Raw genomic sequence first — 21,466 nt, forward strand, 5'->3', positions numbered from 1 at the left:
AAAACAAATGCTATATGATTTATTGTTAAAATATAATAATTATTTATCAAATTTATACGTTTTTTAGGGAAACACAGTGGCTCAGTGGTTAGCACTGTGGCCTCACAACAAGAAAGTCTCTGGTTCGAGTCCCGGCTGCGGGTCAGTTGGCATCAGGCACGTGCACACATAGGGCTCAACCTGTGCAGTGCACATGCCCTTTTTAGTCTTAGATAGAAAGTGCCCTTCCAAAATGATCCGAAGTGCCCCCCATCAACCCCCCCTCCCTCCCGCTCTTCAAAAAATTTTATCCTGCACATGCCCCTTGGATAGTCTCTGCACGGGGCTGGTTGGCATTTCTGTGTGGAGTTTGCATGTCCTCCCCATGTTGGCGTGGGTTTCCTCTGGGTGCTCTGGTTTCCCCCACAGTCCAAACACATGCGCTATAGGGGAATTAATTAACTAAATTGGCCAAAGTGCGTGAGTGTGTGTGAATGGGAGCGTATGGGTGTTTCCCAGTACTGGGTTGCAGCTGGAAGGGCATCCGCTGCGTAAAACAAATGCAAGATAAGTTAGCGGTTCATTCCGCGGTGGCGACCCCTCATGAATAAAGGAACTTAGCCGAAGGAAAATTAATGAAAACCTTTCTTATTTTATTTTTATTCATTTATTTTTATTAAGCTTAATTTTGGTTTTGAGTTTGTCCCACATTTTCTTATGTTTTTTACAATTTCTTTACATTTTTATTATTTGTAAAGTTAACTTTTTTGTTGTTATTTTAGGTTTTTATCTTGCAATTCTGACTTTGTCCCACAATTTTTTTAATTTTATTTACATCATGTAATTCTGATTACATTTTTGTCAATTCAGGGTTTTCTTCTACATCTCAAAATTCAGATTTATTTCTTGAAAATGTGCAGCCATTCATTCATTTTCCTTTGACTTAGTCCCGTTATTCATCAGGGGTCGCCCCAGAGGAATAAACCACTAACTATTCCACCATATGTTTTATGCAGCGAATGCCCTTCCAAGTACTGGGAAACACCCATACACACTCATTCACACACACTCATGCACTTTGGCCAATTTAGTTCATTAATTTCCCTATAGCGCATGTGTTTGGACTGTTGGGGAAACCGGAGCACCCGGAGGAAACCCAAGCCAACATGGGGAGAACATGCAAACGCCACACACAAATGCCAACTGGCCCAGCCGAGGCTCAAACCAGCGACCTTCTTGCTGTGAGGCAACAGTGCTAACCACTGAGCCACCGTCTCACAATTTATTTCTCTAAACTCTAAGTTTGCAGTCAATACAACTACAATTCTTAATTTATTTTTATTTATTTTAAGTCTTTGTCTTTCTATCGTGATTATGTTTCAATTATGAGCTTATGTCCCACAAATCTAAATAAAATTATTTGTTCATTCATTTTCTTTTCAGCTTAGTCCCTTTATTGATCAGGGGTCACCACAGTGGAATGAACTGCCAACTTATCCAGCATATATTTTACGCAGCTGATGCCTTTCCAGCCGCAACCCATATTTCTTCGATATATCTTCTTTGTTGATTAACAGAAGAAAGAAACTCAAAAAGGTTCGAAAAAAGAAAATCAGGGGTGTCCAAACTCGGTCCTGGAGGGCCGGTATCCTGCAGATTTAGGTTCCAACCCCCAATTAAACAAACCCAAACCAGCTAGCAAGCTCTTACTAGGAATACTAAAAAAACTTCCAAAGAGGTGTTTTGAAGGAAGTTGGAGCTAAACTATGCAGGACACCGGCCCTCCAGGACTCAGTTTGGACACCCCTGAAGTAAATGACAGGATTGTTATTTTTGGGTTAACTATCCTTTTAAATCGTTAACAATTACTCAAATGGACGTCTTAGTAAACAGGATGTAAATAGACGAATGCAAGCAAATATACAAACTATTTTAGTTTTTCCGTGTTTTTAAGAATAGTGATTTGTAACGTAGACAATAAAGAAAGGAATGTTTATCATCACCATTCACGTCTATTTAATTTGTTTTGTTTGCGTCTGAGTTTACAGCAGGGGCGCTGCTGACACAAAAGCGGCTCGCGTCGTGATGACGTCAAGACGTAGGCAGCAGAAACACGGAGAGAGATGGCGACGCTGCTGCAGCCAGAAAAAGTGCTTTATCTCGTCCGAGGCGAGAAAAAGATCCGCGTTCCACTCTCTCAGCTGTATTTCTGCCGATACTGCAGTGAACTGCGGTCTTTGGAGTGCGTGTCACATGAAGTAAGTTACGCGCTTGTGACATAAATTTGACAACAATAGATGCTCCAGTTACGAGCTAACAGGCTAACAGTGAAAACATTGTACCCGCCTATTAGTCGAGTTCTTATCCTGTGGTTGGACAGTTTGTCTATCAGTCATAGATTATAAGGCAGCTGAGTAATTCGATTGGCTATGAAACCAGACTGTTAACTTTTTCACCGCCCACTTCTTGTGGGGATTTGACAAGCTAAAAGCTAGCATGAGAATTCTGAATGAAAAAAACGTCTACTGTTTTTGTTGATTTATTTAATGTTTATATGCACATCAAACGATGAATTAAGTACTAAAAATCTATGCGTTGACGTTTGTAGCAGTTATTCGTGTTTTTGAGAGCTTTAACATCACCACACCCTGTAATTACACTGTTGTTTATTATTACTTACTTGCTTAACGTTATATCGTCTTATTATTGTTAATTTAAGTCTGTATTTTACCTCTGGCATCATGATTATGTTTCATTTAGCCATAAAGTTTGTTGTCATATATATCATATTCATAATTTGGTCACACTTTAAATTAGGTGGCCTCAAACTTCTATACATGCATTAAAACAGTGAATCTCAAACGTTTTTTCATCAAGTACCACCTCAGGAAATAAAATGTCTCCAAGTACCACCATAATGAGCAGTATTGAAATACAGTAAGCATAGTAGGCCCAGTAAAGAAGCTACATATCTGTACAGTTCAAAAATACGGCAGATTAATCCCTATTATTAAGAATATTTATTATTATCAGCCACTTTGAACATTATAAATACTTTGAACATTAACACTGTACTGTGCATATATGTAAACAAACAAACAAACAAAATAAAATGTCAATGTTTATATTAAAATGTGCTTTTAAAAGTTATAAATGGTAGGCTACTGATCCTAAAAAGTAAACAAAACAAAAAAACTCCTGTAATTAAATGTAAAATATTAACATGTAGTGATAGCCTATTCATCAAAACCTGTGGATGTTGCTTGGACCTTATCAATATAGGCTATATGTCATCATATTCATATACATCTTTTTTGATAATTTTTGAGATATAAGTAGCATTTACATATGACATATTTGATTCCTCCGGGTACAACTAGAAGGAAGCCCACGTACCACTAGTGGTACAGGGATCACAGTTTGAGAACCACTGCACTAAAATATAAATTAAAAAAAGTACTTACTGTGTTCATAATATATTGTAGAACACTTCTGTTGCTCTTGAGGTGGGATACTAGTAGGGTGAGGGGATATAGGCATGTTTAAGGGTAGGTTAAGATGTAAGGGATGGTCTTTAGTGTAATTATAAATGTAAAAACAAAAAATAATTACAGGTGTAATTACATGCAGCTATTTAATCAGTCATAAGTACAATATAAAAACGTGTATTTACACCAGAAATTGTAACATTATTGATTTTAGTGTAAGTACGTATTAGTTAAGGCAGGCGTGTCCAAACTCCATCCTGGAGGGCCGGTGTCTTGCAACGTTTAGTTCCAACCCCAATCAGCAAACCTGGGCTAGCTAATCAAGCTCTTACAAGGCTTTCTAGAAACATCTGTGCATGTGTGTTAAGGCAAGTTGGAGCTAAAATCTGCTGGACACTGGACCTCCAGGAATTAAGGCCACTTAATATAAATTGGGGCCAATTTTGTTCAAAATTACCATTGCATGTTCTTTATGTTTTAGGTCGATTCCCACTTTTGTCCCAGCTGTCTGGAGAACATGCCATCAGCTGAGGCCAAGCTCAAGAAGAACAGGTAAACCACTTCTGTGCGTAATATCTGACAGGCCTGTGAATGAATAAGAGCAAATCGGAGTCATCCTGATGCCATCTGGAATTTGAAACATGCTCATTAATCTTTTTAGCACTTTTTTCAAGATAAAGATTAGGGCTGGACAATATATAAATTCAGCATTGATAATGCAATGTGCTTATCCACTATAGTCACATCACAAGATATGCAATGTGGAGTCTCAGACCCCATTTACACTAATACGTTTTAGAAGGAAAATGATCCATGTCTACACTGGCGTTTCATCTAACGTTACTGAAAAGATCTCCGTCCACGCTACACCACTGAAAATGCACATCATGTGGCCGCACACACACTCTGGCATGCTGCAGTGTATGGCTGTTTCTCAATATGCGGTCTTGCGTCCTCGTGTTCTCCTGCTACTTCATCATCAGCTGCCTAAGTTCAGTTCCAATACTCAAGACCGCAAGTACGGAGGACGTGTGAAACTTCCCGGATGTGATCTTGATATCGAGGACGCAACGATGCAGACTTGAGCACCGAACTCGCTCTGGAAGTCCCAGAAGTCATTGCGACTGGAGGTGGGAAGCGCTGCATTTTATTTAGATTTATTATTAAAGTTTAGAGATATCACTTATTTAACTCAGGAGTTTCCCTAAATGACATGGTGAAAGTAAACATTACCATGGACACCTTAATAAAGGAATAAACACATTAAGGGTGTTTGTTTGCTGAAATTCGTATTAAAATCTGTTTTATTTATATTGTGCAACATATATTTATAATGTTTTTATGCAAAGTATATATTTTGAAAAGGGGAAAAACAATAAATCGTTGTATGAATGATGTAATGTTTAAATATTTTACCATTTAAAACACGTGAAGGACATGTGACCATCAGGAAGAACACAGCAATTTAATTCTCAAAGGACTCGTTCTCTGCCCTCGTGGTCTCCTGAGTTTGTTCTTCCGAGGACACCTGGCAAGACCGGTCTCCACAAGAACACAAGTCCGTTCTCTGCGTTTTTGGAATTGAGAAACAGCCATTGTGAAGGTCTGAGCTCCAGGAAGTCAGCTGGTGCTTTGAGCACACTTCCCCAGTTAAGAGCAGTGCACGTCAGACAGTACATCGAGGATCTACCGCTGGATTTCATCTCACTATAGTTGTTAAATGTGGTGTTTAATTCATCTTATCTCTATCTAACGACTCTTTACTCTTTTGAATCTATTACTTGTTCTCAGGTAACATATTTTAGCTGAGCGCAAAGATACGTTAATATATTCATTTATGTAGCCACGTACACTGATTCTGCACATTTGCTCAGTTTTGTTATAAATATGCATACAGTGAAGATTACGGTCATATAAATATGTAGCTACAAGGCGCCTCAACATTTTTGATTTCTGTTAAGTTGCTAATATCAAAATGAAAATGGGCAGTTCATCATGTTTTCATTTTATTGTTGAATAAGTGAAACAACGTAGCCAGGGTGATGTGAATGAGGCTATAAAGTAGACTGTTCCCTTTAAAGATTTACCCGACGTGTCCTCGGGAGTTTGTTTTCCAAATTAAACTTGCAAGGAAAAGATGCAAGACTGAACTTTGTGCACTCAATATTGAGAAAAAGCTTCAATCAGATCAGACAGGCGAATGTCTGCAGCCATGCCTCTGTTTTCAGATGTCTCCATTTCCCCCATCCACACTGACACTCAGCAGCTGAGTTTTAAAACCAAATCAGCTTCTTCAGCATTTCCAAAACGATCTGTTTTTAGGGCTCGAAAACTCAAGTAGTGTGGACGGAAAGCGTAACCAAAGCAAAACCTATGCGCTTTAAAACTAAAACATATTAAAGTGAACGAGGCCTGAATCATATTTGACAAGGAGCTACAGAACCATTTATAGAGTCACTGTAAATGTAACTATAATAGAGAGAAAGTTTATCATTTGCATGTGTTTTTAAGGCTATGCATTTCAAGAGTTTAAAACATTTGTCCACAAAAAAGTAAAAAATTAATCTTTTTTAATTATTTATACAATTTGTGAAAAAGATTTATGTTTCTAGTCAGAATATCTACATTTGTTGAGAGAAAATAATATTATTTTTCTCACCACATTGGCAGACTATTTAGCTTGTTTTAAGGAAAAACTAACATTTTTATTTTTTCTCATGTTACTTTGTCTTAATTTTGTGTTATCTTTACCTAAATACTGTTATGCTGCATTCACACCAGATGCGGAACGCGCGTCAAGCACAAGTGATTTACATGTTAAATGTAAAGCAAATAGACATCCTGCGGCGCGATACGCGCGAATGACGCGAATTGCGCGGTGCGAATTGCGCGGTGCGAATGGCGCGGGGCGAATTAAGCGTTTTGCACGTTTGACACGCTTAACGAGCGTTTCGCGCGAATCTCTCGAGTTCGAAAATCTGAACTTCAGCGGACATTCGCGCCGCGTTAACCAATCAGAAGCTTGCTCTTGTGGGGGCGTGATTGTGACATAGAACCTGTTGATGGTGTCCCGGGGGGAAATCCTCCAGGCGACACCGACAACAAGTCATCAAACTGGGCTTGGCTCAGTCAGAAGCACTGCTGAAAGTCTCCGTCATCCAGGTTCAGTTTCTGGAGGAGTTTATGAGCTCACAGAGCTGGATGCACCTCTGAAAGGATGTAGTGGACTCAGACAGGACCTAAACGTATCGACGCTGTTTTTCAGCCTTCATAAAGTACATAAACACTGTTATTTTCTTCATAAAATCTATTTTAGCCATTTAGCTATAAAGCTAGAGTCACCGAGCAGACAGAAGCCCTGCCCATCACGCAAATCCGCGTCTGTTCTGAAGTAAATTTGACGCGCGAATGAAGCGGGGTTTGACGCGCGAATGAAGCGAGTAACCTCAAATGTTCATGCGGCAATTTACGCGCGAATAGCGCGATTTATCCGCACGTTCCGCATCTGGTGTGAACACAGCATTAGACTCTCCTGAAAACTATCAAATAGAACTATTTAAAGCCTCTTGTTAAACATGTATTCATATCGCAATATATTTATCGCAGACAAATAAAATATTGCAACATCAGATTTTTCTATGTGCATCTGATTATAATTAGATTATGTTTAAGAGTTTTTTTTTTTTTCTTCTAAATGATGCCCTGGTTTTAGATGTGCAAACTGCTTCGACTGCCCGTGCTGTATGCACACACTTTCCACAAGGGCCACCAACATCCCTGCACCACTGCCTGATGATCCCACCAAGACCACCATGAAGAAGGCCTACTACCTGGCCTGTGGATTCTGCCGCTGGACCTCGAGAGATGTAGGCATGGCTGACAAATCTGTGGGTGAGTTACAGCCTTCCACATTAGTTCATCCTTTATTATGGATATGCGTTCATTTCTTTTCCTTCGGCTCAGTTCCTGATTTGTCAGGAAACGCCACAGCACGATGAACCGCCAATAATTCAGGCATATGTTTTACACAGTGAATGCCCTTCCAGCCACAACCCAGTACTGAAAAACACCCATAGACTCTCACAGTCCTCTAGATGTCATTTACAATAGAACAAATAGTAAATTCACTTACTGATCCCATGTATTCTGCCCCCACCCTGCAGTGGTGCCAGGGGTCCATGCCATCTTACAAATAACGTTGCAATCAAGACCAAATAACTAAGCAGAAATGGTATAAGAGAAAGTAATGGGGGTTGGGAGTCTCCACACCACCATACCAACACCAGTGTGCAGCATCCACTTGGATGATGCGATGGCTGCCACAGGACAACAGTGCCAGTGCGCTCACTACACACCAGCTATTGGTGGAGGGGAGAGACAGTGACTATGTTTACATGGACACCAATAATTTGATTTTAATGCGATTAACATAATAATATGATTAAGTCGACCATGTTAACAGTGATTTTTGATTAATTTGTCATAATCATAATCAAACTAAAGAGAAATCGAATTAAGACTTGTGGAGTATGCAGATATTAGTCGCATTATTAAAGTGCAATACAGACATGTGAACACCTTAATTGAATTATTACTGTCATGCAGGGCTTTTCGCCGCGTTTTGCGACAGGATAGTCCACAGACACACACACACCATTCAGCATGCGGTATGAACGTCCATTAAAACAACTCTTCCGAATAAAAGTGAAAGTCCCAAATTGCAGTTAAAGTTGACAAATTAATAAAGAAACACCTAAAATTACATGAAACTTTGGAGGAAATGCAGATAGCGCGGTGACGCAATGACGTTAATCTAAGTATGTGCTATAACATGTAAAACGCGATCATGATAGAAACATTCAAAAAGCAAATCATTTAAACGCCTTAATCTTATTATTGTCTTAATTAGATTAAGGCAAATAATTCGATTACTGATGTCCATGTAAACGTAGTCAGGGATAGTGACAATTCGATGGATGGGGATTATTGGGAGGCCATGATGGGTAAAGGCTGATGGCGGGAATTTGGCCAGGACACCGGGGTCACGAAAAGTGCCATGGGATTTTTAATGACCACAGAGAGTCAGGACCTCGGTTTAACGTCTCATCTAAAAGACGGCGTTCACTGACAGTATAGTGCAGGGCTCGAAATTAACCTTTTTGCTTGGTAGCACCGGTGCTCCTAACTTTAAAAATTTAGGCGCATCAGCCAAAATTTAGTCGCACCCACCAATTATGAGCACCGTTACTACAAGTTTTATACAAACAGATTTATTGTATTTGAAATCAACACTAATCAAACTAACAAGCAAAAAAATAATAATATAAATATGCGTGCGTGAGGAAAATATGTCTCAACGAAATCCCGTGATCACAAGAAAATAGATTTTTATAACATAACTGAGTGACCAAAGCATTCACGGAGCGCTCACCGGCCCTGCACGCACTGCTTGAATGAATCTGTTAACGGTATAATGTTAACTGTGCTGTTCTCACAAGTGCTGTCTGATATTGCACTGATGCTTTTGACACATATTGTACCTTATTATATGCATACGTCATGTTAATAGCCATACCGGTCTTTTCATGAGTAAGTTAGCGATATTAATTTACTCAGTGTAAGCCCGTTTGCGATGGTGTACGTGATGTTAAATTTGACATATAGCTGCCCCTTGCACGGCGGACAGCATCTGGCAATTATATGAAGGATTAAACAGAAGCTCTCGTGCTAGATGTGGCAAACAGTTACCTGAAAACTCCATCCCACAGACTTTTCATAGCGGACTTGAAGCCAACAGAAGTCTTCTACTCTTGGAAAAGTGTAGATGGTGGATTAACATTCAGCACATGATCACTAGTAAGATGTGTCATTATTTGTAACTAGATGGTTTCTAAAACTAAATCTGTCCGCGTTATCTTCAATCTCATCTTTAGCGCTTTAGTTTTCCGCGGTAGTAGCTCTCTGTCATCCGAAGCCAGAAGGCGCTGACTGAGTGATTGACAGCTGATATTAACCAATCATTCGCGTTCAGTGCTAGAGCAGTGGGCCAATAAGAAGAGCGCGAAGCCGGGGCAAGCATTACGGACTTGGATTTGTTTACTGCAGCAAGATGACATGACAACTGTTTAAAACCATTCCTGAGCGCTGCGTTTCCCATTCCAAGTGCAAACAAAGAGCTTAGAGATGAATTCTGCGTGAATGTCTCCCGAATCCGCGCATGTGGTGAACATTTTGCAGTAAAAACTGGTCGCACACAACAATTTTAAGCACTCGCACACATGCTCCCAAACATATTTTATGGTCGCATAGATAAAATTTCGGGCGTATATGCGACCAAAATTGTCGCAATTTCGAGCCCTGTAGTGTCCCCTTCACTATAATGGGGCATTAGGACTCACACAGATCACATGTTAAGCGCCCCCTGCTGGCCTCAACTACACCACTTCCAATAGCAATGTTGGAATGTTTCTAGTGTAGTTTCCCATGCAGGTACTGACCAGGCTCAGCCCTGCTTAGCTTCAGTGTATAACCGGTCTTGGGCTGCAGGGTGATATGTACAAGTCTGCAACGCACCAGAGTATGTCACCAGAGATTAGAAGATCCAGGTTGTAGCACATTATTTTCTGCCACCCAGGGGCGTTGCTAGGGTCGAAAGGGATAAGGGGCTTAGCCCCAAAGAACACCCCCCCCCCCCAAAAAAAAGAAGTTTTAATTCACCGCACTAATATACCTATTCTAATCTTATTAACAGGATTAAAAATGGTTAATAATAAATAAAGGGTTTTTAAGACTTGTAAAATCCAAATAGGAAAAAAACTAGTCTGTTATGAGCCATATCATACCTCTTGAGCCTCCTATCTCCTCCTGATTTGAAGTTTCTGTTTGTTTTTTGAAAATGTAATTTTCTGCATGTTTTCGAATCTGAAAATATGATTTATTTTTATAGTGTGCGTTGTTATCTAATGTGATACAAAGCTACAAACATGTTCATTTGGACAGAGTGATTAACTGAGATGTAGTGTTGTCAAAATAATGGAATTTCTAAATTCAATACCTTGCAAAATATTGATATTCAATAGGCTACTATTTTTTACATAATAACAATTCTATCAAAAATAGTAGGCTAGCTAAGGCTACAAAAATAAAAATAAAGATCTATTTGCTAGAAATATGTTTACTTTAAATTTTTTCAGAGGGATTTTTTTTTCAGTTTTCCTCAAAATAGGGTGATGTGGGCATTGTAGCACTTTAAATGCATGTAATGCCTGTTTTATTCATACTTGAGCAGAAATTCCATATATATTCTTCACAAAAGTAGTAGAACATTCTAGGAAATCCCTAATATGGATGAAGGCATCCAGCTGTTGCTGTAGTAGAATAAAAATACGATCTGAATAAAAATAAAAAGGCTTTAACTGATCATTTACACGACTGCGACAATAATTGTTTTATACAGTTGAAGTCAGAATTATTATTCCTCCTTTGAATTTTATTTTCTTTTTTAAATATTTCCCAAATGATGTTTAACAGAGCAAGGAAATTTTTACAGTAGCCTATGTCTGATAATATTTTCCTTTTGAAGAAAGTCTTATTTGTTTTATTTCAGCTAGAATAAAGGCAGTTTTACATTTAAAAAAAAAAACATTTTAGGGTCAAAATTATTAGCCCCTTTAAGATTTTATATATTTTTCCTATAGTCTACAGAACAAACCATCATTATACAATAACTTGCCTTATTACCCTAACCTGCCTTTAAAGCCTTTAAATGTCACTTTAAGCTGTATAGAGGTGTCTTAAACAACGTCTAGTCAAATATTATTTACTGTCATCATGGCAAAGATAAAATAAATCAGTTATTAGAGTTGAGTTATTTAAACTATTATGATTAGAAATGTGCTGAAAACAACATTCTCTCCGTTAAACAGAATTTGGGGGGAAAAATAAACGGGGGCTAATAATTCAGACTTCAACTGTGTGTTCTTCCAACCATTTTAGGTATTTTCATAAGAAAGTCGATTTATAATTTGATTCAAATTAACTTGCTAGATGCATAAACTCACTGTGATTTAACTATTACAGAAACAGATGTGACTTGCTATATCATATAAATATATCATATCTAGAAAGCTAGTACAATTTACGTTTTTTTTTAACTTGTATTTACATTGATATGATGCACATTTTACTGATTATAGTTATTTTATGTCACCAAAACTACACACATTTTATACTGTGGAAACAAGCTTCATCAGTAGTTAAAACTATTCAGTTTCGCGAAAGAGTTGTATTATTACCTCATTAGCTTCAGCTCCTCAAAATAATAAATGAATGATGTGCAGTAGCGGGATTTTTTTAACACCATGTGACAACAGAGCCACTCCCACCTGCCGGTAGAAACAGGTACTGCTGAACAGCTGATGGTTTAATTACCTGACACAAACGCTGCGTTAAGTGGAATGTTCGTGATATATGTGGTAATTTTTAGTACGTACATAACAAAATAAATGTTATACAACATATTTTTATTTAAGTGCAACATATTCCAAGAGATCAGGGGCTTTTGACAATACATCAGGGGCTTAAGCCCCCAAAGCCCCCCCTCGCAACGCCCCTGCTGCCATCTATAAAACTTTTTGTCAATTTCTTTGCAGCTGCTTTCCATAGCTTTATTTATTCTGGCTGTTAAAGGTTCTAGCATTATTGTAGCATGAAACTAAGATAGCCAATACCGTATAGATAGAGAATGGGGAGGAAGCCGTCTTTGTGCAATTATCTTTGTAGCAGATGTTAGTCCTGCCAGCCAGATTTTTCTTTGCCGCTTTGTACTGTATGCAGATTCTAGTAAATCTTTGCTCTTGTTGTATTTCAGCCAGTGGAGGATGGCAGGAACCTGAAAACCCTCATACTCAAAGGGTACGCGTCAATCCAGCAGCCCTCTTGTTACATTAATATAACATTTCTCAATGTATTTTTCAAGTCTTCATGATTTCTATTTAGATCAACAAGCTGATCGAGTATTACCAGCAGCTGGCCCAGCGAGAGAAGCTGGAGAGAGACAGGAAGAAGATGGCGAGAAGACGGCCGTTCATGCCTCAGGCGTTCTCGGTACACACACACACACACACACACACACACGCACACACACACACACACACACCACTGTGGCTAGAAACACCCTCCTAACTTAACATTTACTTTCTCTTAAGTAAGCACTATACAGGTGTGGTTTTCTTGTGTAGATTCTAAACCTTGGCATAGCCTTAATAACTTGGCATAGCATAGCCTTGGCATTGCTCTAAAAAATAATTTGAAATGTATAGTGATGTCTGCTGTTTTATATTGTATACATTTCATTGTGTTATTAATTATATCGATTAGATCTGCACAAAACTTGAATTGTTAAAATGAGTGCTGACTGTTGCTCTACAAGAATGTTAAACATATTACACTGATGATAAATTACAGTAAAAAATATTTTATGGAAGTTAATGCAAAAACAAATCTAATAAATGTTTAATTTTACAGTCAAAATCCTAAAAAAATGTTTCCACAAATGTATTAAGGGTCACGAAACCCCCCTGTTTCAGCAGGATGTTTTCACACCTCTAGTTTGGAAAAAGTCAGAAGAGTGGGTGTGTACAGCTCTGTTTAGGTGAGAGTGTCGGGGGAGGGAAAGAGGGAAGCTGCATACAAATTTGCATAAAAATGGGAGTTTTCGTTTGGGCACGCGCTGATTTTCACAGAAGCAAAACAAACACACTGACGCAGAGGAAGACAGTGACTGTGTTTACATGGACATCAGTAATCGAAATATTTGCCAAATTAATAATTTGTCTACTTTAACTGCAGTTTGGCACTTTCACTTTTATTTAGGAACATTTCATGCATGCTCCCCTTGACAAACGAGATATTGCATATGAGGAACTGCTGGAAGGGTGTAGTTTTAATGCAATGTTTGATACCGCACGGCGAATGGGAGAAAAAAACCCCTCTGCATTTCTCCGTAGCTTAGACGCACTTGGTAGCCAGCGTCAGAAAGTCATGTGTATAGACTATCCTTTCACAAAAATGTGACGAAAATCAAACACGATGGTAATAGTTTGATTGCATTGTTTACATGTTTACATTCGAGCAGCATTTACAGCGGATCTTTCAGTCTATAATACTGCAGTAATATTAATGTACTGTAAACTTAGTAACTAAAACATTTCGACTAAGATATGTCTTTAAACACTGAAAGAGTACCTCTGACTTTACAAACTAACTTTGCCTCTGAATAAACAAACAAAGACCGCTGATCGATTACTTAAAAAATCTGTTGAGACAGGACAGTCAGCACCAACTGGAGCCGCGTCTTTTTTTAAAGGAGACGAGCAGCAAATCCGGATTTCACCATTTCCAGATGCGAAAAGCTCTCGGGTAAAAAATATACCGTACAAACGTATGTCGCGTGCATTGTAATCTACATGTGAGTCCAGCTGCGCTCTCATAGCGGGAAATTAGAACAAAAACTTTATTGCAGCACATTTATAAACGCAACACTGACGACCCGTTTCTCCAAACAATTCTTCTGCTTCCACTTGTTTTGGCACAAAGCGTAGCGTCTCTCTGCTGTCTGAACACTGTAACAGCTAAAAACAGTCTCAGAAGCTATCATACATATTAATGAAGTTGCACCGCGTACACAATAGAGTGCGCTGATTGGTTTGAACCAAGTCCTAAACATGAATAATGCAGCACACTCAGAGAAGTCACAAAATACTCCCTGGGACAGACGTCCAGTCTACACACTGGAATACACACAAGGATCTAATCGCCGTGATGCAGCTTCAAAAATTTGTGTCATCCGGAAGAACAAATTTGCTCAAAATAACGCAAAAACATCTATTTTTCACTTTTTTTGTGAAATATATGTGTCCTAATAGTGTTTTTAGCAGTGTGGGGCACATATATGACTGTCAACAGCTCAAAAATTGTGTGTTGGTGTTTCGTGACCCTTGAACACTGAAAGGACCATCAAACCAACATGATCTAATTTCCATCACAATAATGATTTACATTTCAGGAATATTTCACTATATTTAGCATTGTTTTTTATTGCGTACATGCAGCTTTCAGAGGCACTAAAAAAAAGATCATTCTGACCCCAAACCTTTGAATGTGTTTTTTAAGCAATGATGTCTATTAAATGATTAATTCCTAACCCTTTAAAGGGGACCTATTATGCGAAATCACTTTTATACGGGGGTTGAAACACAGTTGTTTGGCGACAGTGTGTGAATATACCCAGCTCATAATGATAAAAATGTATTAATTCTATTGTTTACAATCACACTTGATAAAACCGTCTGCAGAAACACTTTAATTGACATTTTCCCTTTTTACGTGTCACCAGAGGAGGAAAGCCCCGTCCACTAGTGACCATCTCTCCCTATAGGCATAGGACATTAGTCTTGTTTTTGAATCTGCTACTATGCTGACACATAGGCATTTGTGGCTCCGCCCTCTTTTGAAAAGAGCACAATCTCATTTGTATTTAAAGCGATAGTCACCAAAACTACACAATTAGAATCAAAGCTTAAAAGGTTCATTTTCATAAAACCGTTATAAAACCATATTAGTGTGGTAGTTTAAGCTGAAACTTCACATACACACTCTAGGGCAGGGGTCACCAACATGGTGCCCGTGGGCACCAGGTAGCCCGCGAGGATCACTTGAGTTGCCCGTGGGCCTGTTATAAAATCAGCTTACCATAGCACCACATACCAGTAAGCTGCATCTAATATTTTTTGTAGCTATACTTTTTAAATCACACTTGCATTGGTGTAAAATTGAAAATTACATTTAAGTTATATATTTAAAAAAAATTTAAAAACAATTTCAGACAAATGAAGTGTTGCATATTGATATTTATCTGTTTCCAATCAATGTTGACAACTATTGTGAGAAATCATTAACATGATCAGTGTCTTCACATAGGTGAATATCATTATTTATTAATAATATTTGAGGAAATTTGATATTAGGAAGTGTGTATCAAACTGGTAGCCCTTTACAATAAACGTTTTTGCTATTTCTGCGTAGAATTTTGTTAAAAATCTGCAGATTTCTGCGGAATTATTTTGGGAGTATCCAGCGGAGTGTCATAACTAAAACCTTAATATATGAAATAAAAAGTAATAAATTACTGAATAAAAACTGAATAAATTCAGATTTAAACATTTACTCAAGTAAATAAACAGAATTAATGATGGACTAAAAATCAGCAGAAATCTGCGGAAAATCTGTGAAAAATCTGCGGAATTCTGCGCGCGCAGATTCCGTGTGGGCCTAACGATACCCAAGAAGTAGCTCTCAGTTTCCTAAAGGTTGGTGACCCCTGCTCTAGGGACATCAGAGACGTCTTGTGAAAAGGGGCATAATAGGTCTCCTTTAATACATGACTTGGGATTGAACGGCACTTTGAGCTGCATGTCTTGTTTACTAATGCAATACTTGCTTTTGTGCTTCAAACTGCCACTTTAATGTTTGCTTGAATGCGTTTGTTTCACTTAATTCTGTCTCTCTTCTTTTCTTTGCTTGTGCACGCTGATATTTTTGGTTTTATACCCCTCTCCAGCAACACACTATTCACGTGGTGGTGAGTGGTATTTCTTTTTCCCCCCACAGCACTCACAGAAACACTAAGAAGCTCTTTCTTTTCTCCCCAAAGCCTTCCGTCATTTTAGCATGTCTAATCTGTTACTAAATTACTCTCTGATCACATGAGCTTCAGTTTTGCTACTTGGAATTCTTTGTACAATCAAATCCTTTGTATTCGCCTGTATGATATCTTTAGAAGTACTATCCTGTTTAGGCCGATATTTGTAGATTTAGCTTATTAAAGAAGCTTAAAGTTTAGCCAGAGATTTATTATATAGATTAGAACTAGAATTTTAATCCTCAGATCATATTTCCTCTCAATTGTTTAATTAGTATGTAGGAAAGAAAGCTTTTGGATATCATTTGTGCTTAAACTTTGCTAACGCTACTAAATGTATATCACAGCAATGGCACTGACATTCTTATATTATTGATGAGCTGTTCCTTAAAGGGGTAGTTCACCCAAAAATGGACATTTCTTCATCATTTGCTTGTGCTCAAGTGGTTCTAAAGTGGTTTATTTATTTATTTCTCCTGTTTAACACATAAACAAGATGTTTTGCAGAATGCTGGAAAAAAAGCAGCTATTTCATAGAAGGAACAAAAATACTTTTGTTTTTGTCTGGTTTCTAGTCCAAATATCAAATAATTGTTAAATCAAGAAGAATTTTCTAGACAGGCAAAATAACAATGATTTTCTTTCACAAATGAGTCAAAATAAAGTGTGTTTCTCCATTAAAAACGAGTAAAATAGTCAAAAATGTAAGCAAACTAATCTATACATTTTTTTTCCTTTGAAATAAGTTTATTTTGCTTACCCCATTGGCAGATTATTATTTGTGTTGTATGTCTTAAAGAGCCCCTGTTTTGCATTAAAAAAGGTCATATTTATGTTTTTGGGGGTCTCCAACTACATGCTGATCTGCGTGCAAGGTCAAAAAAACACATCCATTGTCTTATAATATGCATTTTTTTTTACCTAATTGTCTTAGTGACTCCCATATAATTCGTTTAGCGATTCATTTGTTCCCAAACTCCTCCTTAGGCGAAGCTAATCTGCACTGATTGGGCTGACGACCCAGTCTATTGCGATTGGTTGACTGCGTTCAGCACGAGACCGAGAGAAATGGCCACCACGGCTACAGCATGAAGTAGAAGAGAGTATGTGAGAGCCCAATGCAGGAATGCAAGAAAGCAATGCAGTTAAACACCAGCATATATTCTCCTCTTAACCCTAACCCCAAGTAATAACAACACACATTCAGTATTAATCCACACAGTGGCAAAAGTTGAACTGTTTTGTAAGTTGACCGTGTCACGTGTGTGAGGAACAGCTGATGGTGGCCATAGCAAAAGAGCAAACAGCAGAGGATCACTAGTTCAGAAACGCATTTAAATCGGTAAAGGACTGCACCGTTTTGGGCGCGATATGTGAACAGCCATATAGATTTTAACCTAAAAGATGCAGTACAAGCACTGATCTATAATCGATACGTGATTACAAGCCGCTCAGAGTGATTACAACTTATTTAATCACACTTTTTAATCACATTTACATGTTATGGTCCGGAGGAAGAAGAATATAAACTGTAAAAGTTCCTGACGACGTTCCTGTCAATGTCTGACAAAGTCCCATAGTTTTTGCTGCTCCTTGAATTGAATTGTTTCTTCGGGGCACCACGATGCAGATGCGGACAATTCGATATCAGTTCAGTAATATTAATCATAACCGGTTATTATGTACTGACGTCATTTATCTCAAATGCGCTATGTCGCCGTAGCTTACTATGGCAAGGGAGGTGAGTGCGAGTATTTACAACACTGCAACTACTTAAAAACGCAGAAACTGTGCACAAGTTCACTGCGTGTGTGTTTGCTGGACAGTCTTTCACTGACACTTACAGCAGAAGCCCCTATTGCACTGCGATTGAGAGAATGAAAGTACTCCATCTCTCGTACTTCTCTCTCTTCTCTCTCTCTCTCTCTCTTCTCTCTCTCTCTCTCTCTCTCTCTCTCTCTCTCTCTCTCTCTCTCTCTCTCTCTCTCTCTCTCTCTCTCTCTCTCTCATTGTGGCCCAGTTGACCTGCTGGTGTTGGTTCTTGTTGGTTACAGCAATACTTCTGGATACAGACACGAGCACAATTTAATTAATGGTGTTAATAGAGCCTTAAACTCTTAAATTTGACTTGATGAAGCCTGCAGAATCCATGTAAAGGAAAACTCACTAAATTTTGACATTATTTCTGAAAACAAGACAATATTTTTTGCTTGTCTAGAAAATGCTTCTTAATTTAAGATTTTTAAGAAATTTGGATTAGAAAAAAGAAAAAAATGATTTTTTTGCAGTGAAGTCAATGGCTGTTTTTCCAGCATTCATCTTTTGTGTTCAACAGAAGAAAGAAACTTAAACAGGTTTGGAACGATTAAGTAAATGATGACAGAATTTTCATTATTTTGAGTGAATTGTCTCTTTAAACTTCACTTTGGCATCAACTAATGTGGTCTGTATTTACGTGTTAAAGGAGAAGTATGGACTGGGAACCAGACTACAGAGACAGAGATCTGGAGCCCCGATCAGTGCCCTCTATGGCCTTTCGTAAGTATCTCACACTAAAACATGACTCAAGCATTCTACATGATGAGATAAGTGCTGCATCACATACAGTATTGTGCAAGCGTTTTAGGCCACTGGTATTCCAGTGTGGAATTCAGTATTGAATCTATTATTTGTTCTTAGGTAATGTGTTTTAGCTAACGCAATAAGTTAATATATTAATGTATTTAACAATGACATGCACACAGATTCTGCACATTTGACTGATTGCTTGCCTTTATTTCCTATATTGTATAAACTAATTGTATTATTGATTGCCGTTATTGATTATTAAAACTGATATTCAGCAAAAGAGAGAGGGCATGTTTCATATTTTAATGAAAATAAAAGGAGGCAGTAATGTTATAGGCTCTGTTTTGTTGTAAATATGCATACAGTGAAGATAACGGTCATATAAATATGGAGCTACAGGACGCCTCAACATTTTTGCTGTCTGTTAAGTTGTTAATATCAAAATGAAGATAGGCAGTTCCTTATATCATGTTTCCATTTTATTGTTAAGAAAGTGAAACAACATAACCAGGTTGATGGGAATAAGTTTATAATGTAGACTGTTCCCTTTGAAGATATACCCGACGTGTCCTCGGTTGTTTGTTTTCCATATGAAACTTGCAAAGTCTAAACTTACAAGAAAAGGGCGCAAGACTGAACTTTGTGTACTTAATATTGAGAAATAGCCTCAATTAGACAGGCGAATGACTGCAGCTATGCCTCTGTTTTCCCCTATCCACACTAACATGGAGCAGCAGTGTTTTAAAACAAAAATGGCCTGTTAGGCGTTTCCAAAATGCTTGTGGGGCTTTATGTGGTTACACCACGGAAGGTGTAACCATAGCAAAAGTTATGCGTTTTAAATCTGAAACATATTAGATGCCTCAAAAATCAACCTGCAAAGCTACCAGAAAAACTATGGGGAAGTAAACCAAGTGTCCTAAATGCAAAGTGTTGATTTTGATTTACTTAATATACAGTTGAAGTCAGAATTACCCCCCCCCCCCTGAATTGTTTTTTCCTTTTTTAATATTTTCTGAATGATTTTTAACAGATTCAGGAAATTTTCACAGTATGTCTGATAATATCTTTTCTCCTGGAGAAAGTCTTATTTGTTTTATTTCAGTTAGAATTAAAACAGTTGTTAATTTTTTAAAAGCCATTTTAAGGACAAAGTTATTAGCCCCTTTAAGCTATATTTTTTCTCGATAGTCTACAGAACAAACCATCGTTATACTATAACCTGGCTAATTACCCTAACCTGCTTAGTTAACCTAATTAACCTAGCCTAACCTAGTTAAGCCTTTAAATGTCACTTTAAACTGTATAATAGTGTCTTGAAAAATATCTAGTCAAATATTATTTACTGTCATCATGGCAAAGATAAAATAAATCACTTATTAGAAATGAGTTATTAAAACTATTATGATTAGAAATGTGTTGAATAAATCTTCTCTCTGTTAAACAGAAATTGGAAAAACAATTAAACGGGGGCTAATAATTCAGGGGGGATAATAATTCTGACTTCAGCTGTGTTACTTGATAAATAAAAAGTATTCATGCATAATTTTTGAAAGCATCCTCATTTTACAGGATTTTTTACAAAAGTGCCTAAAGCTTTGAACAGTGCTGTAGCTTTGCAGGTCGGTTTTATTTGAAGCATCTTAGACATGTTGCCAAAGTTCTTCTGGATTTAGGTTGTCAGTTTGTTTTCTTTCTTCATGTGATTCCACACAGACTGGATGATGATGAGATCAGATCTCTGTGTAGAACACTGCCTGTTACTCTCACTGCATAATTGCAATGAATGACTTAAAATAATGTTTGGAAATGTAAATTGATATTTCAAGTGGACATGCTACATAAAATATAGAAATAACCGACTTCAATTTTTTTTTTGGTGGAAAAAGGTGGCCTGTATTGCACAGTACTGTGTATACAAAGATGAATGATGCATCAATGTGTTGTTTTTAGATTAAAAGAAGGAGAGGACCAGAAGGAGATCACTATAGAACCGGCACAGGCTTTGGATGAAGTGGAGCCTCTGCCTGAAGATTATTACACCCGCCCTGTCAACCTCCCTGAAGGTTGGTCTCATTCGTTCTTCACCCAGTAATATTAATTAATTCTGTCTTTAAGCTGATGATACAGCAGGGGAAAAAAGTATTGTACATGTCACCATTTTTCTCATTCAAGGTGGCGTTGACTTGAAATTTTTGCCCAGATGTTGAAAGCCACCAAAGAAATCCATATATGCAAAGAAAACAAATGTAATTAGTTTATAAATGAAGTTATGTTAATAAAATGACACAGGAAAGTATTGAACACATGAAGAAAGGGAGGTGTAGAAAGGCAGTGAAAGCCCAGACAGCAGCTGAAATCTCTTGGTAGTTATTCAAAAAACCCTCTGCCCTTCTTCATTGTAAATGAATATCAGCTGCTTCAGTCCAACATTTAGGGTGCCTGTGAATCGATTCAGTTGTTCTGAACAGAGATTACAAATGTTACATTGTTGCTCTTTGCTCTTGGAGCGGTTCGCTTTCACACTGCAAAGTTTCTAATCAGACCAAAAGAGCTAAAACAAGTCACATGTGAGTAATCTCTCCTCCCATTGGTCAGAGTGTCAGGGTTTATTTTGCAGCTTCCCGCTCAGCTGTCAGGAGAGGTGGTGGTTTGGTGGTGATTGACAGGGTGCGCGCGTGCGACGTGTCAGAGGAGAGAAGTGGTGGGGAGGGGTGAGAAGGGTGCGCGA

The 21,466-nt window shown here is 38.0% G+C and overlaps 1 protein-coding gene across 4 annotated transcripts in view; it reads left to right on the forward strand.

The window, feature by feature from the left end:
• Window positions 1–2,072: 2,072 nt before the first annotated feature.
• Window positions 2,073–21,466, forward strand: part of dctn4 (dynactin 4) — a 31,478-nt gene continuing 12,084 nt past the window's right edge. The window contains exons 1-8 of one of the 4 annotated variants that reach the window (XM_073921418.1): window positions 2,073–2,237; window positions 3,949–4,019; window positions 7,180–7,358; window positions 12,337–12,380; window positions 12,465–12,572; window positions 16,087–16,107; window positions 18,632–18,705; window positions 20,689–20,801. In XM_073921418.1, coding sequence (XP_073777519.1) covers window positions 2,103–2,237; window positions 3,949–4,019; window positions 7,180–7,358; window positions 12,337–12,380; window positions 12,465–12,572; window positions 16,087–16,107; window positions 18,632–18,705; window positions 20,689–20,801 — 745 coding nt within the window. In that variant the 5' untranslated portion in view covers window positions 2,073–2,102. 4 annotated transcript variants of the gene reach the window in all.

This window comes from Danio rerio, chromosome 14 (genome assembly GCF_049306965.1).
Source record: "Danio rerio strain Tuebingen ecotype United States chromosome 14, GRCz12tu, whole genome shotgun sequence".
Classification (NCBI taxonomy): domain Eukaryota; kingdom Metazoa; phylum Chordata; class Actinopteri; order Cypriniformes; family Danionidae; genus Danio; species Danio rerio.